This window comes from Anabrus simplex, chromosome 9 (genome assembly GCF_040414725.1).
Source record: "Anabrus simplex isolate iqAnaSimp1 chromosome 9, ASM4041472v1, whole genome shotgun sequence".
Classification (NCBI taxonomy): Eukaryota; Metazoa; Arthropoda; class Insecta; order Orthoptera; family Tettigoniidae; genus Anabrus; species Anabrus simplex.
Genome location: NC_090273.1, coordinates 115,707,375 through 115,724,926, shown reverse-complemented (window position 1 = coordinate 115,724,926; position 17,552 = coordinate 115,707,375). Strand labels below are relative to the sequence as shown.

At 43.6% G+C, this 17,552-nt stretch overlaps 1 protein-coding gene across 3 annotated transcripts in view; it reads left to right on the top strand.

Moving 5' to 3' along the window:
- The window catches only part of LOC136881258 (NF-kappa-B inhibitor cactus), a 208,342-nt gene that overhangs the window by 112,984 nt on the left and 77,806 nt on the right, over positions 1-17,552 (top strand). Inside the window, exon 1 of one of the 3 annotated variants that reach the window (XM_067154023.2) lies at positions 2,207-2,353. The exons of 1 other annotated variant lie outside the window; for it this stretch is intronic. In XM_067154023.2, the coding sequence (XP_067010124.2) occupies positions 2,305-2,353 (49 nt within the window). In that variant the 5' untranslated portion in view covers positions 2,207-2,304. Of the gene's footprint in view, positions 1-2,206; positions 2,354-4,616; positions 4,942-17,552 lie in introns of those variants that run through there. One more of the 3 variants, XM_067154027.2, reaches the window with a different exon arrangement.

Sequence of the window (17,552 nt, the reverse complement as noted above, 5' to 3'; positions counted from 1 at the left end):
GATGGTGGGATTCAAACTCATCATCTCTCGAGTGAAGGCTCATAGCTACGCGACCCTAACCTCGTGGCCAACTCGCTCGGTCTTTTCAGTTTAGAGTTGAATGAGACCTTCAAGTCATCCACACACTACAAAAATAAAAACTTCTGGATACCACATTCAGTGCAATGACTACCATCACATGCAAGAACATACAGTAAATAGTTTGAGGGGTGACACTCTCGAAAACCTGCTGCGTATCGGTTGCACCAGTTATGAGCCTCCGTATAAGGAATTTCGGAAGAATAGGACCAGCCACTTTTTACACTAAAGTGCCTGTCATGTTGGTTAATATGCAATTGTAATTTTGTCAAATGCATGTCCTGGCAATGGGGACATAATATCATTTATATCTCTGAAAATGATTTTCTTTCTTTCTTTCTTAATCTGTTTACCCTCCAGGATTAGTTTTTCCCTCCGACTCAGCGAGGATCCCACTTTTACCGCCTCAAGGGCAGTGTCCTGGAACGTAAGACTTTGGGTCGGGGATACAACTGGGAAGGAGGACCAGAACCTCGCCCAGGGGGCCTCACCTGCAATGCTGAACAGAGACCTTGTGGGGAGACGGGAAGATGGGAAGGAATTGACAAGGAAGAGGGAAGGAAGCGACCGTGGCTTTAAGTTAGATACCATTCCGGCATTTGTCTGGAGGAGAAGTGGCAAACCACGGAAAACCACTTCGAGGATGGGTGAGGAGGGAATCGAATCCCTCTCTACTCAGTTGACCTCCCGAGGCTGAGATGAACTCCGTTCCAGTTTTCGTACCACTTTTCAAATTTCGTGGCAGAGATGGGAATCGACCCGGACCTCCGGGAGTGGCAGCTAATCATGCCTACCACTACACCACAGAGGCGGACATGATTTATTTTTATTTGTTTAAAATGGCAAAGTGATGTTTATTTAAATATTTGAATGAAAATGAAATGAAAATCCACAGCCTGTTTCCAGTCATTCAGCCGGGTCAGGAATGGAATGAGTGAAGCCCCTATCTAGCGGCGAGGATAGGAATTGTGCCGGCTGCTGAAACCTGTCGCACTCCTCTGGGGCAATGATTAATGAATGACAAATGAAATGAAATGTTTTTGGGATGAAATATGACAGGGAAAACCAGAGAACCCGGAGAAAAACTTGCCCCGCCTCCGCTTTGCCCAGCACAAATCTCACATGGAGTGACCGGAATTTGGACCACGGAACCCAGCGGCGAGAGGCCGGCGCGCTGCCACCTGAGCAACGGAGGCTCCTAAATATTTTAATATTTGCCTTATACTATTTGTGCATATTATGCCCGGCTCCGTGGCTAAATGGTTAGCGTGCTGGCGTTTGTTCACAGGGTTCCCGGGTTCGATTCCTGGCGAGGTCGGGAATTTTAACTATAATTGGTTAATTCCTCTGGCACGGGGGTTGGGTGTATGTGTCATCTTCATAATAATTTCATCCTCATCACGACGCGAAGGGCACCTAAGGCCGTCAAATCAAGAGACCTGCACCTGGCGAGCCGAACTTGTCCTCGGACACTCCCAACACTAAAATCCACACGCCATTTCTTTCTTTTTTTCTGCATATAATTTTTTTCACGTTCGGCTCCCAATTTCTTTAGATAATTGTAATATTAATGTGTGTGGTTCTTAGGAATATTTAATTGAGAAGACCTGCACCAGTGAAGGGTAATTTTTTGCATTCCCTTTGCTTTCACAAACCGCTGATGAAGCAAGGGAAAATTGCTTTCGTAGGAAGACATTCATGGTAGATTTGGTGTTGGTGAAAGGTTGTCTGAGGAATCATGTGACAGCTGAAGAGTGACACCTATAAACATTTACAATACCTGAAAGAAGAAATTTGCACTAAGATAACATCGCCCGAAATGAAAGAGGGTTAGTAGGGGGAGGGAGAAATGAAGTGATTATATAGGACGGAGCAATAAGCATAATGTGCTCCAAGTCGGTGGCTCGTAAAAAGTCATTTGGTATTTCCCATTGCCTCGCGTTCTGCCTGTATGTAGAGAGCAACTACCGACTAGCCTCATTCCCTCTCCTTGTCTACTGTACGCCAGACGGAGCAAGCTTGCTGGGGTTTTCCAGACCAACTGCTGCCGTTGGCTCTTCTACTATGAGCGGCATTTGCTATCGATTAACGAAACCGGCAGCAGTAACGTGTACATTTCTCAGTGTCAGGATTAAAACTTTCTGAAGCTTCTGGTGAAAACTACGTTCTACCATACAACCTAAATAAAAAAGGAAAATATACAGTAACGTGTGCGCTTATGTGATTATGCCGTCGACAACACTGTTAATTGTGAACCAGGAACCCGGCACTGCAGGTGAGATATCAAACGTTTTGTTTATGTTGTGTTGTGCGTACGTTTACTTCCTGTTGATAATAGCTGGGCACAGTTCTTTGTTTCATTGACTAAATTATTATTAACTTATAAGCAACATTATTCGTCTAACTATAAGTGCTTTTTCTATCGCCTTTTCCCCCGCTATCTGGTGGGATCGCGGGTGCAATCTGAGTCGCAAATGTAGATCTGGCTCAGTTCCAGACGTCAACCCCATGTGGAGGGATGTTTTCACTATTGCGTGTTTCTGTGGAGGTTGGTTGTGTGTTGTGCGAGAATGAACAAAAGCGTATTAGGACTAACACACATCCCAGTCCCCCAGCCAGAGGAATTAAACAAATTAGGTTAAAATACCGGCTGGGAATCGAACCTAGAACCCGAAGGCCCTCATGTTGACTATTCAACCGAGTAGCTGGAATTCTGTCTGACTACTAATTTTTAGAAATTTCAACAGTTTACAGTTGTAAACCGATACGCCCCATACTTTCCTATGTTCGAGGTTTCGGGATCGAATCCCGGAGCAGTTCATTGGTATGTAAGACCGCTTAACAGTAAGCTATCCTTCTTCATACATTTACTAGTATATTAAAGGAAATATATTCGGAAAAATTAAACGGTATCCCTTAAACCTATACCAGTGAAAGGGATGTCAATCATAATATATTGACGATTATATTATTATTATTATTATTATTATTATTATTATCATCTCTAAACCGTTTAATAATTCTGCAAATTAGATTCGAGTTGTAAAATTCATCTAACAATTCATCACAAGATATTAGGATCATCCTGATAAGATGGTTGTTTACCGAGCTCGATAGCTGCAGTCGCTTAAGTGCGGCCAGTATCCAGTAATCGGGAGATAGTGGGTTCGAACCCCACTGTCGGCAGCTCTGAAGATGGTTTTCCGTGGTTTCCCATTTTCACACCAGCAAATGATGGGGCTGTACCTTAATTAAGGCCACGGCCAATTTCTTCCCATTCCTAGGCCTTTTCAATCCCATCGTCGCCATAAAACATACATGTGTCGGTGCGACGTAAAACAAATAACAAAAAAAAATGTTTAATTTTGACGGACTAGCTCTTAACAGGTACTCGCTTCTTAAATTAGAGGTTGTAGTACTTTTGTAGTCCGTTGGCAATTAAGTGTGCCAGGTGATCAACGTGCACGTTAAAAAATTCCTATTCAGGAAGAAATTCTAGGATTCCTGCATCTCTGAAAACATATATTAGTATCTTTATGTATACAGTTCCAGAGTATTGTGTTAAATGTACTACCTACTTATATAAATCATTTTCACTGCAAGGGAATTTGTTAGAGAATTAAATCAATCATTGAGATCATTTAATATGAGTTAAGCAACCTAATTTAAACACTTTGTATTAACTTGGGCACTTCGAGTACCATTGTTAATTATATCGGCGAAATTTAATAGGACTAGATTGCCCTTTAGCTTTTTGGAAAAATCAGACCTTGGATGTTACCTTCCAAGTCAAATTTTCTTTTGTTTGACTTGTCTTCCTTTACCTTATCTTTGATTATTCCAGAGAACTTTGCTGACAGAATGGTTAGTTTACGGTTCTCTTAAATTACTTCTATAATACTCTACTGTGGTTAACTGGCGAATTTTTGGTTCAGTGATCATGCACGGTTTTCTTCTTCCTCGTGTGCTCATTGTAGAGATTTTTATTCTTATAATGTGAATAATGACGATTAAAGCGACACTTCATTTAAGTATTTACTTAATAGCGTCATTGTCATGCAAGTGATATAATTTCACAGCATTTAACGTTGAAAGAAACTGTAAATATTATTATTATTAATAATAATAATAATAATAATAATAATAATAAATGTTTAAGGTCTGTACAGAGACTATCGATTTTAAGCGAACTTAATTTGTCGTTATCTTCTATTTGCATTTGTTTTTCGAATGCATCAAACTGCTTCGATTTTTTCTTATAATTAATCAATTTAAATATAATTAACTATGCTTTATTCTACAGAACAGGTGGTTTATTATGAATTATTACCGAATTATTTACTCTAGCACTCTGTTTATTTCACCTTAGGCTAAATTTGTTTACAGAATGGGCGTGCCCTTCTCATAAAGTATCTAGTACAGCTCAAATGTTAGCTCTTTGCCAGCAAGCGATGCTATTTTGTTCCTGATGATGACGTGGTTTCCGCTTTATCCTAGAGTTCAGGAGACATGTTTTACAGTTTATCACCGTCGCAGATGGCGGAGTTTGATTCGAAAAATAATCGTACATAGTTCTTCTCTTTACTGTGAAATATCTCATGGGATGTTTCGCATGGTCAAGAATTTGGAAAGTATTTTACAGCAACTTAAATGTTGTTCATCACTGGACTTCTTGTCATCTGTGTTCGCGGGTATCAGTCGCAGAGAAACGTTGTGATGGTATCAGAAGTGCAGAGTTGCATGTGAATATTCATACTGCGTAAGAAGTTTCAGTTGTTCCTACGCAATGAGGATTCCAGTCGGGGTATTGGACTGCGGTCAAGACGCGTTTACAGGGCCTGTGCTGCGCGACAGGACTCTTAGGTAAGTCATCCCACGCAGGACAAATTTGTTTCAAAACAGTTCTGCTTAATCGCATGCTACGGAGACAGATGAATGATTCTTATTTAGGTTTTAAACATTAGTATGTTATAATTATGTTTGTCAGTTTGTAGTAGGATTATGTAATTCTGCATTTACGTAATATTTTGAATTATTGAATAACTTACGGTATGTAACGTATTTAGTTGATTGTAACTGATACAAATTCTTTCTGCCGTGTAAATAATCCGAAATTACGCGAATTTCTGTGGAGGTTGCTAGGTTTAATTTACACAAAATAAAAATTTATTAATGATTAATTCAGGGTCATTTAATAGTGCCCTATTACAATCAATTACGAAAATATTACGTTACAAGTACTTTTCCTACTCCAGATGCTCTCTTTCAGAAAGTAATGGTTTTTATCTTGCCCTGGAAACAAGTCACAATCCTCTCTGCAATTGAGTCGAGATATTTACAGTCTAATTTATTTATTTATTTATTTATTTATTTATTTATTTATTTTTATGCTGTACGTCGCACTGACACAGATAGGTCTTATGGCGATGATGGGACAGGAAAGGGCTAGGAGTGGGAAGGAAGCGGCCGTGGCCTTAATTAAGGTACAGTCCCAGCATTTGCCTGGTGTGAAAATAGGAAACCACGGAAAACCATCTTCAGGGCTGCCGACAGTGGGGTTCGAACCTACTATCCCCCGAATACTGGATACTGGCCGCACTTAAGCGACTGCAGCTATCGAGCGCGGTCACAGTCTAATTATGACGATGATAGTGATAATATAAATAATATAATAACAATATATAATTTTGGTTAGGAAGACGTGCGTTAAAAACAATTAAGATAACAAAACATAGACTTCCTTAAATTTCAGAATACTTAATATTATTTAAATTATTTCATTAACATTTGTAGCGATTACGCATATATTACAATATTATTCAGGTTTTTATTACAACTTGTTTTATGTCGCACCGACACAGATAGGTCTTTTGCCGATAATGGGACAGGAAAGGGCTAGGGATTGGAAAGAATTAGCCTTAATTGAGTTACAACCCTAGCATATACCTGCTGTGGAAATGGGAAACCAAGGAAAACCATCTTCAGGGCTTACGACACTGGGGTTCGAACCCACTATTTCCCAAATACTGGACACTGGTCGCACTTAAGCGACTGTAGTTATCGAGCTCGGTGTTTAGTAAATTACGCGGCATAACCAGCGCATTCATTCCGAGACGTGGGTGGAAAAATGTGGAGTACACCAGCGTTATTTAGAATGATATGTCTCTGTTCACGTGGGCGATTTTCTAAACGCAATAATAGAAGTAAATAGGTCTATATTTATGGAACATAACGAACTTTCATGGTCGGCTAAGTAGTGTGGTTGTTTTAGGGCTCTCTTCAGAAATTCATAGTTGTGCAATCAAATCATGGCACTATCTGTTGATATTGAAGACTGCTCAGATGCTAATGACCCTCGTCCATAAATTTCGTGGTATAGCTAATGATCACCACTTTGGGGCAACATTCCAGCCCTCTGCTACCTCTTTAAGACTGATAGTAGTTGACATTATTATTCTTTCTTTCCACCTCTACCGCCTCAAGGACAGTGTCCTGGAGCGTGAGACTTTGAGTAGAAGATACAACTGTACATGAGGACCAGTACCTCGCCCAGGTGGCCACACCTGCTATGCCTTGTGGGGGGGAATAGACTAGGAAGAGGGAAGGAAGCGGCCGTGGCCTTAAGTTAGGTACCATCCCAGCATTTGTCTGGAGGACAAGTGGAAAACCACTTCCAGGATGGCTGACGTGGGAATCGAACCCACCTCTAGTCATTTTACCTCCCGAGGCTGAGAGGACCCCGTTCCAGTCCCCTACCATTTTTCAAATTTCGTGGCAAAGCCGGGAATTGAACCCGGAGCTCTGGTGGTGGCAACTAACCACACTAACTACTACATCACATAGGCGGACATTATTATTATTATTATTATTATTATTATTATTATTATTATTATTATTATTATTATTATTATTATTTATGTCGATACAGCCAAATGTGGACTACAGTTACACAAGATACTTGCCTCTCTTCCTTACTCATACACCTCTTCGTTTACATTGTCACCAAAGGTTTTTCAACCTCACACTCCTTTTCAGCTGTTCTTTCGCCTAGATGTTCCGCCGTTCTGTAGGTTCTTTCTCTGGATCATCCCTCAACCCCGCAAGTTTCCTCCTAAAGATGGCCCTCTCCATTACCTCCTTTGGTCGTCCGGCCCCGTGGTGTAGGGGGCAACGCATCCGCCTGTCACCCGATTCCCGGCTGGGTCAGGGGCTTTTAATTGTAAATGATTAATATCCCTGGCCTGGGGACTGGGTGTTTGTGTCATCCTTAACGTTCCTTTCCTCACATTCAACACTCCACTCCAATTACACGCAGGTTCATATAACATGGTGCTTGTAGGGGCAAGAGATCTCTATAGGTCGACGCCCCGAACAATAACATTAAAAAAAGTCCTCTGGTATTATATCATTTATGTCTTTGTGCACGTCCTTCATCCAGCGGGGATAAGAATTTCATTTTCCTGGAAAGTGAGCTATTATTATTATTATTATTATTATTATTATTATTATTATTATTGCAGACATTCTACTCCATCTATGTTGAAGAGCAGATTACAGTGAAAGTTGCTTTTATTATTTTTTTTTATTTTTTTTTTTTTGCTAGGGGCTTTACGTCGCACCGACACAGATAGGTCTTATGGCGACGATGGGATGGGAAAGGCCTAGGAGTTGGAAGGAAGCGGCCGTGGCCTTAATTAAGGTACAGCCCCAGCATTTGCCTGGTGTGAAAATGGGAAACCACGGAAAACCATCTTCAGGGCTGCCGATAGTGGGATTCGAACCTACTATCTCCCGGATGCAAGCTCACAGCCGCGCGCCTCTACGCGCACGAAAGTTGCTTTTAGACCGATTATTTATAATAATAGTTTTATCCAGTGTTTTAATAACAGTTTTGGCCATAAGTCGGGAGATCATTGGAAATGTTAGAACACAAAGAACTTTGTGGAATGTATAAAAAATCGTAGGAGAAAAATAAATGGGAATCAGTGGTGGTGATCGTCAACCTTTCTTTTTTTCCTCGAAGAAATATATCGATTCAAGAAAAGGGAGTGAGAAACCTGCTCCATCGTGAAAATCATGAATCTTCTGCATTTACAGGCTCCTAAGAATGGTCCAAGTACGGTAACGAAAACAACAGCGTGACGATTTCCCCGCCCCTTTCCAAGGCGCTACAGTCCTGATGGACCTTGGCCTACTGAAATGAAATGGCGTATGACTTTTAGTGCCGGGAGTGTCGGAGGACAAGTTCGGCTCGCCAGATGCAGATCTTTAGATTTGACTCCCGTAGACGACCTACGCATCATGGTGAGGATGAAATGACGATGAAGACGACACATACGCCCAGCCACCGTGCCAGCAAATTTAACCAATTAAGGTTAAAATTTCCGACCCTGCCGGGAATCGAACCCGGGACCCCTGTGACCAAAGGCCAGCACGCTAACCATTTAGCCATGGAGCCGGACCTTGGCCTACTAAGCAAGTGTTGCTCAGCCCGAATGCCTGCAGATTACGAGGTGACGTTCGGTCAGCGCGACAATTCTTCTCGGCCGCTATTCCTAGCGTTCTAGACATAGGCCTCTCTCCCACCGTCATTAGCTCCTGAATTGTTCCCACGTAGACTGAGTGAACCTGGAACCAGCCTTCAGATATAGGGGAAAAGGACCCTGACCTGGCCTGAAATCGAATCCAGGGCCTACAGAGAAGAGGCAGGCTCACTACCCGTAGACCGCGGAGCCGGTAACATAGCAATGTGCTATAAATCATGTTTATATAAAGTAATTAGGAGGTTATAGGCCGGGCTGAGTGGCTTGGACGGTTTAGGCGCTGGCCTTCTGACCGCATCTTGGCAGGTTCGGTGGTATATGAAGGTGCTCAAATACGTCAGTCTCGTGTCGATAGATTTACTGGCACGTAAAAAGTCCTGCGGGATTAAATTCCGGCACCTCGGCGTCTCAAAAAACATTGAAAGTAGTTAGTTGGACGTAAACCGAATAAAATAGTTACATCCAAGCGAGCGAGTTAGCTGCGAGATTATTAGGGTAGCGTAGTTATGAGCTTGTTCGCCTCTGGGGTGTAGTGGTTAGTGCTGCACCCCCGGAGGTCCGGGTTCGATTCCCGGCTCTGCCACGAAATTTATGAAGTGATACAAGGGCTGGAACGGGGTCCACTCAGCCTCGGGAGGTCAGCTGAGTAGAGGTAGTTCGATTCCCACCTCAGCCATCCTGGAAGTGGTTTTCCGTGGTTTCCCACTTCTCCAGGCAAATGCTCATATGGTACCTAACTTAAGGCCACGGCCGCTTCCTTCCCTCTTCCTTGCCTGTCCCAATCTTCCCATCCCTCCACAAGGCCCCTGTTCAGCATAGCAGGCGAGGCCGCTTGGGCGAGGCACTGGTCATACTCCTCAGTTGTATCCCCTAACCCAGAGTCTGAAGCTCCAGGACACTGCCCTTGAGGCGGTAGAGGTGGGATCCCTCGCTGAGTCCGAGGGAAAAACCGACCCTGGAGGGAAAACAGATTAAGAAGAAGAAATTATGAGCTTGCATTCGAGAGATGGAGGGTTCAAACCCCACTGTCGGCAGCTTGAAGATGCTTTTCCTTGGTTTCCCATTTTTACACTAATTAAGGTGACGGCAGGTTCCTTTCTAGTTCGAGCCGTGTCCTTTTCCATCGTCGCCGACCTATCTGAGTCGTTATGACATAATCACTTATACCAGGCCATTATCTCAATTTATTGGGGTTGGTACTTGATCTAGATTTCCCCCAGTTTTTCGGCAGGATGACCTCCCTAACGACAATCCTAGTGGAGGTATCTATTACTACGATTACAAACGCCCAGTCCCCGAGCCGGAGGAATAATTCTTCTTCTTCTTAATCGTTTTACCCTCCAGGGTTGGTTTTTCCCTCGGACTCAGCCAGGGATCCCACATCTACCACCACAAGGGCAGTGTCCTGGAGCGTGAGACATAGGGTGGGGGGATAAAACTGGGGAGAATGACCAGTACCTCGCCCAGGCAACCTCAACTGCTATGCTGTACAGGGGCCTTGCAGGGGCATGGGAAGATTGGAAGGGATAGATAAGGAAGGAAGCGGCCGTGGCGTTAAGTTAGGTACCATCCCGGAGGGGAAGTGGAAAATCACGGAAAACCACTTCCAGGATGGTTGAGGTGGGAATCGAACCCACCTCTACTCATTTGACCTCCCGAGGCAGAGTGGACCCCGTTCCAGCCCTTGTACCACTTTTCAAATTTCGTGGCAGAGCCGGGAATCGAACCCGGGCCTTCGGGAGTGGCAGCTAATCACACTAACCACTACACCACAGAGGCGGACGGAATTAATCCTACTCAGTTAAAATATTGGGTCCGGCCGAGATTCGAAGACGAGGCCGTTTAAACCGGAAACCAGTACGCTGACTATTTAGCCAAGTAAATATAATAATAATAATAGTTCGCCTCTGTGGTGTAGGCTTATCCCGAGGTGGTGCAGCTCTTTTTAGGCACACCCCCAATGGAGGTGAGCTGCATGTACCATTTCAACCACATACACAGCCTCCTGCCAATCTTAAATTCCTGCCAGTACCGGGGATCAAACCCGGGTCCTCGGGGAAGGCAACTAATAACACTAACCGTTACGCTACGGAGGCGGATAGTAGTAGTGGTGGTGATTACTGCTTTAAGAGAAAGTACCACTGGCCAACAATCATCCGTTAACACTACTCAGAGGCAACAATGGAAGGGGTTTGACACTTCGAGAAACGAATGTATCGGTCAAAGAAAGACAAGGGCTACGAACGGCGTGAAAATAGAAACCCTCTGAACCTAATAGTGTCGGGGTCGGAAAAGAACAAGAGTTAAGCAAGTGAGGTCGGATAGGATAGATGAAAGTGAGGAGCCTTGCACAAGTGGCAGCAATGCAAGGACTCATGCTCGCCAAACCTCGCTCCCAAGTTAAGAGCCCGTGTGGCCCCTTTTAGTCGCCTATTACGGCAGGCAGAGGATACCGTAGCTTTTCCCTATTATTATTATTATTATTATTATTATTATTATACATACATACGTTACATACATACATACATTATCATTAGGCCTATAGACTGTTATGCCTTTCAGCGTTCAGTCTGCAAGCCTCTGAGAATTTACTAAACCTCGCCAGGATCCTCGATTTGCAACTAGTGTTGTGGCCTCATTTAGTTCTATACCTCTTATCTTTAAATCGTTAAAAACCGAGTCTAACCATCGTCGTCTTGGTCTCCCTCTACTTCTCTTACCTTCCATAACAGAGTCCATTATTCTCCTAGGTAGCCTATCCTCCTCCATTCGCCGCACATGACCCCACCACCGAAGCCGGTTTATGCGTACAGTTTCATCCATCGAGTTCATTCCTAAATTAGCCTTTATCTCCTCATTCCGAGTGCCCTCCTGCCATTGTTCCCACCTGTTTGTACCAGCAATCATTCTTGCTACTTTCATGTCTGTTACTTCTAACTTATGAATAAGATATCCTGAGTCCACCCAGCTTTCGCTCCCGTAAAGCAAAGTTGGTCTGAAAACAGACCGATGTAAAGATAGTTTCGTCTGGGAGCTGACTTCCTTCTTACAGAATACTGCTGATCGCAACTGCGAGCTCACTGCATTAGCTTTACGACACCTTGATTCAATCTCACTTACTATATTACCATCCTGGGAGAACACACAGCCTAAATACTTGAAATTATCGACCTGTTCTAGTTTTGTATCACCAATCTGACATTCAATTCTGTTGACTTTCTTACCTACTGACATCAATTTAGTCTTCGAGAGGCTAATTTTCATACCATACTCATTGCACCTATTCTCAAGTTCTAAGATATTAGACTGCAGTATTTCGGCACAGTCTGCCATTAAGACCAAGTCATCAGCATAGGCCAAACTGCTTACTACATTTCCACCTAACTGAATCCCTCCCTGCCATTTTATACCTTTCAGCAGATGATCCATGTAAACTACGAACAGCAAAGGTGAAAGATTACAGCCTTGTCTAACCCCTATAAGTACCCTGAACCAAGAACTCACTCTACCATCAATTCTCACTGAAGCCCAATTGTCAACATAAATGCCTTTGATTGCTTTTAATAATCTACCTTTAATTCCATAGTCCCCCAGTATGGCAAACATCTTTTCCCTCGGTACCCTGTCATATGCTTTCTCTAGATCTACGAAACATAAACACAACTGCCTATTTTTCAATTACCTGGCGCATACTGAAAATCTGATCCTGACAGCCTCTCTGTGGTCTGAAACCACACTGGTTTTCATCCAACTTCCTCTCAACGACTGATCGCACCCTCCCACCCAAGATGCCAGTGAATACTTTGCCTGCTATACTAATCAATGAGATACCTCGATAGTTGTTGCAATCCTTCCTGTTCCCTTGCTTATAGATAGGTGCAATTACTGTTTTTGTCCAATCTGAAGGTACCTTACCAACACTCCACGCTAATTTTACTACTCTATGAAGCCATTTCATCCCTGCCTTCCCACTATACTTCAGCATTTCAGGTCTAATTTCATCTATTCCTGCTGCCTTATGACAATGGAGTTTATTTACCATCCTTTCCACTTCCTCAAGCATAATTTCACCAACATCATTTTCCTCCTCCCCACGAGCTTGACTGTTTGCAACACCACCATGATGATTTCCTTTTACATTGAGAAGATGTTCAAAACATTCCCTCCACCTCTCCAGTGATTCCCTGGGATCTGTTATGAGTTCACCTGAATTACTCAAAACACTGTTCATTTCCTTTTTCCCTCCCTTCCTAAGATTCTTCATTACTGTCCAGAAAGGTTTCCCTGCTGCTTGACCTAGCCTTTCCAGGTTATTACCAAAATCTTCCCATGACTTCTTTTTGGATTCAACAACTATTTGTTTCGCTCTGTTTCTTTCATCTACGTACCAATCCCTGTCTGCCTCGGCCTTTGTTTGGAGCCATTTCTGATAAGCCTTCTTTTTACGTTTGCAAGCTGCTCTCACTTCATCATTCCACCAAGATGTTCGCCTTTTCTCATCTTTACACACAGTTGTTCCTAGGCATTCCCTTGCTGTTTCCACTACAGCATCCCTGTATGCCACCCATTCACTTTCTATATCCTGAACCTGCTTACTGTCTACTGCTCGAAACTTCTCACTTATCATATGCATGTACTTCTGTCTAATTTCCTCGTCCTGGAGATTTTCTACCCTTATTCGTTTGCAGACAGACTTCACTTTCTCTACCCTAGGCCTAGAGATACTTAGTTCACTACAGATCAGATAGTGGTCTGTATCATCGAAAAATCCCCGGAAAACTCGTACATTCCTAACAGATTTCCTGAATTCGAAGTCGGTTAAGATATACTGTAGTCTATTATGGATCTGGTACCCCTAGCCTCCCATGTGTAGCGGTGAATAGCCTTATGCTTGAAGAATGTATTCGTAACAGCTAAACCCATACTAGCACAGAAGTCCAGCAAACGCTTCCCTTTCCCATTAGCTTCCATATCTTCCCCACATTTACCAATCACCCTTTCGTATCCTTCAGTTCTATTCCCAACTCTCGCATTGAAATCGCCCATTAGCACTATTCTATCCTTGCTGTTGACACTGACCACGATGTCACTCAATGCTTCATAAAACTTGTCAACTTCATCCTCATCTGCACCCTCACATGGTGAATACACGGACACAATTCTTGTCCTAATTCCTCCCACTGACAAATCTACCCACATCATTCGCTCGTTTACGTGCCTAACAGAAACTATGTTGCGTGCAATGGTATTCCTGATAAAGAGCCCTACCCCAGACTCTGCCCTTCCCTTTCTAACACCCGTCAAGTACACTTTATAATCTCCCACCTCTTCCTCATTATCTCCCCTTACCCGAATATCACTTACTCCTAGCACATCCAGATGCATCCTCTTTGCTGACTCAGCCAGTTCTACTTTCTTTCTTCCATAAGCCTCATTAATATTGATAGCTCCCCATCGAATTCCATTTCGTTCGCCAAGTTGTTTCCAAGGAGTCCCTCGCCTGTCAAATGGGAGTGGGACTCCATTACTCCCATAGGTCCGAGGCTTGCTTAAAATGTTCTGAGCTCGGTAAATTCATGAAGCAGGATGCTGCCCTACTTGCACATAGTCCAAGTGAGGATCTCTCCTCTAACGGGTTATGGACCACCGGTGAATTATATAGTCCTAGCCGCCTGAGCACAAGGAGGGCCACGAATCAGAATATGTCCGAGATGCCCACTCCCATTCCATAGCAACTGGTATCCCGACTCTCAGGACCACTTACTAGGCCACTCAGCCGTTGCCCATGGTTCACGAACTAGGACGTGACTCAAGTAACCCACAAACATGAACCATCTTATTATTATTATTATTATTATTATTATTATTATTATTATTATTATTATTATTATTATTATTATTATTATTATTATTATTATTATTATAGATTGGTTCTGCAAGTGGATTTGGTACACTTTCATAGTCTAGTGTCCTTCCTGACGCCAACTCTATTCACTACCTACTGCGCGTCTGAAGTGACCGGTGTGTAGTAAGATGAATACAAAACTCAGTCCCCGAACGAGAGGAATAAACCAGACGCGGATGATATCCTTGACCGGCCTAGAAATCGAGCCCAGGTCCCTCTGACTCTAAGGCGGTGACTGAAAATTCAGACAAGGAGCCGAACTTCGTAATATTCATGATTAATTAATTTCTTTGCCTTTAACTATCAACAGCAGAAATGCTAATGCAAGTAATGGCTCAAAAACATTATTTACAGTAATATTGGTTATATTTTTGCCGCAGCATGTTACGAAGAAAGGATTTGATTTTCCGAAGGTAGAACACCCCTGGGCAAGAGTCATTCTTTGGGGATACACTGCTTGAGTGCTTTGTAACAAGGTCATGCGCCCCATTGTTTACTTAAGTCATGATGACTCGCTTAGTACTTTCGGTATAATCACTCCTTAGGACGAAAACAATGACGAGTTTTGTGACCTGCGGCTGGAATTCCTCACCGGCTATGACGCTCGTCCTCTTGAGCAGATAACTTCGTGTAACGTCATCAGGTTGAAACTCCCAGTATTGTGTATGTGTGCTTAGCATTGGAAAGGCCTATTAATCAGACACTCAGTATTTCCATGGGGGTATTTTGTGATTCATAAGCGGGTTATTAATTTTTCCTCAGACTGTATAAGGTACTTTTACAGTATTTCTTTGGTAAGTACAAAACATATTACAAAGGATTTTCTCAACTTTAATTAATTCATTTGGCAGTGTCTTTATGGTCATTAATAGTAATTACTGCTTCTTTGCATCAGTGGTAGAGTGTCGGCTTCCGAATCCCAAGATAGCGGGCTCAAACCCGGTAGAGGTAGTCGGTTTATCGAAGAGCGGAGAACAGTCCATTCGACATGTCCTACGACGTGTAAAAGATCTCTGATGACACATTTAGTGTTTACCCAACAAAATTCATTAAAACTCAGCCATAGACGCCCAAGAGAGATTCTCTTTAGTCTGGCATCTAGTAGGCCTAGGTAGGCTAAGACGGATCTCGAAAATGACGAGGAGACACCAAGATGGCTTCAAATTAAAATGTCTGCATTCAGTACCTGAGGCCATACGATATTAGTAGTAGTAGTAGTAGTAGTAGTAGTAGTAGTAGTAGTAGTAGTAAAGCAGTAGCTGGCCCCGCGATGTAGGGTAGCGTGCTTGCCTCTTACCCCGTGATCTCGGGTCGTTTCCCGTCCAGATCAGGGATTTTTACCTGGATCTGAGTACTGGTTCGAGGTCTACTAAGCCTACGTGATTACAATTGAGGAGCTATCTGACGGTGAGATAGCGGCCTCAGTCTAAAAAGTAAAGAATATCGGCCGTGAGGATTCGTCGTGCTGACCACACGACACCTCATCTAGGCTGAGCAGCGGTCGCTTGGTAGGCCATGGCCCTTCAGGGCTGTTGTGCCATGGAAAAATGTAGTACTAATTGTCCATACAGTATACAAAAGTAACCGGTTCAATCGACGAACCACCGAGGAAACTGGCTACTCAGTTATTGTCGTTTGCAGTCGGAAGATGGTGAGTTTTTACACCACTGCTGGCGGCCCTAAGGATAGTTTTCCATGGTCTCCTATTTTCATACCAGACAAACGTCGGAAATGCACCTTTCTTAAGGTCAGTGCCGCAATCGTCCGGATCTCAGCCTTTCTCCACCTGAGCGTTGCAAGAAATTTGACTGTTAGTGCAATATTTAACAACGAAACCAATCCAAAACCCTATGGCGCTACAGCCCTGATGGGCCCTGGCCTACCAAGCGACTGCTGCCTGCACATTATTCACCCGGATCCTCGTCAACAGTGCGGGACTTATTTATTTATTATATGGCTTTTACTGCCGGAAGTGTCCGAGGACAGTTTCGGCTCGCCTAGTGCAGTTCTTTATATTTGACACTCACGGGTGACCTGCGCATCTGGATGTGGGATGAGGGTGATGAGTAGGGAGACGGTGAAACCCGGTGTCGGCACGGAGCCTACTCCTGTCCAATAACACCTGCTGATAGCTTCGACCCATAGCAAGCGCGCTACGGTAGCACTGGTTGAAACCCACGGTGTGCTAGTGCTTGATACTCATTTCTCTACAAGGCTTCCAGGTCCGACCAAGCCACGTGCAGATTTAGCAAAACCGCCTCGTACTGCCCATTTGATTTCGCCCGCGAAGCGATCTGATTGGCTAACTTCAGCAGCTGATAAAATGACAACGCCGCGAGGTATCGACGTATTTTTTTCAAATTGCTTATCAGTATGACCAACGCTGTAACGCTCATATACTCGGTTCACGTTGTTACCAACCACCCTATGCATGAGCACGGAGGAGAGGTTTGGAATTGAATCCAGGCTTTAGACCCGCAATATAGTAATTAGTAATTGTGCACCACTTCTACCCTGTCGGCCAACATTCCGATGGCGAATTTATTCTTTTCGACCAGCGGAACTCAACCTGGCGCCAGACCAAAGCGTCACGAAAGTGTGGCCTCCCGAGTGCCATATCTGGATATTTAATTTCGTGACTGCCTAGTTCGCTGTAAAATTGGTTAGGCTCAGCCCGAGAGTCTGCTGATTACGAGGCGATGGGTGCTAATAACAAGGGGTCGCTGATTTTGAAGAACTCGTGAATTTGCTGTCTTGAATGGAACACAGTTCCTCTAAACCACTGAAAATGAAATGGCGTATGGTTTTTAGTGCCGGGAGTGTCCGAGGACAAGTTTGGCTCGCCAGGTGCAGGTCTTTTGAATTGACTCCCGTAGGCGACCTGCGCGTCGTGATGAGGATGAAATGATGATGAAGACGATACATACACCCAGCCCCCGTGCCAGGAAATTAACCAATTATGGTTAAAATTCTCGGCCTGCCGGGAATCGAACCCGGGACCGCTGTGACCAAAGGCCAGCACGCTA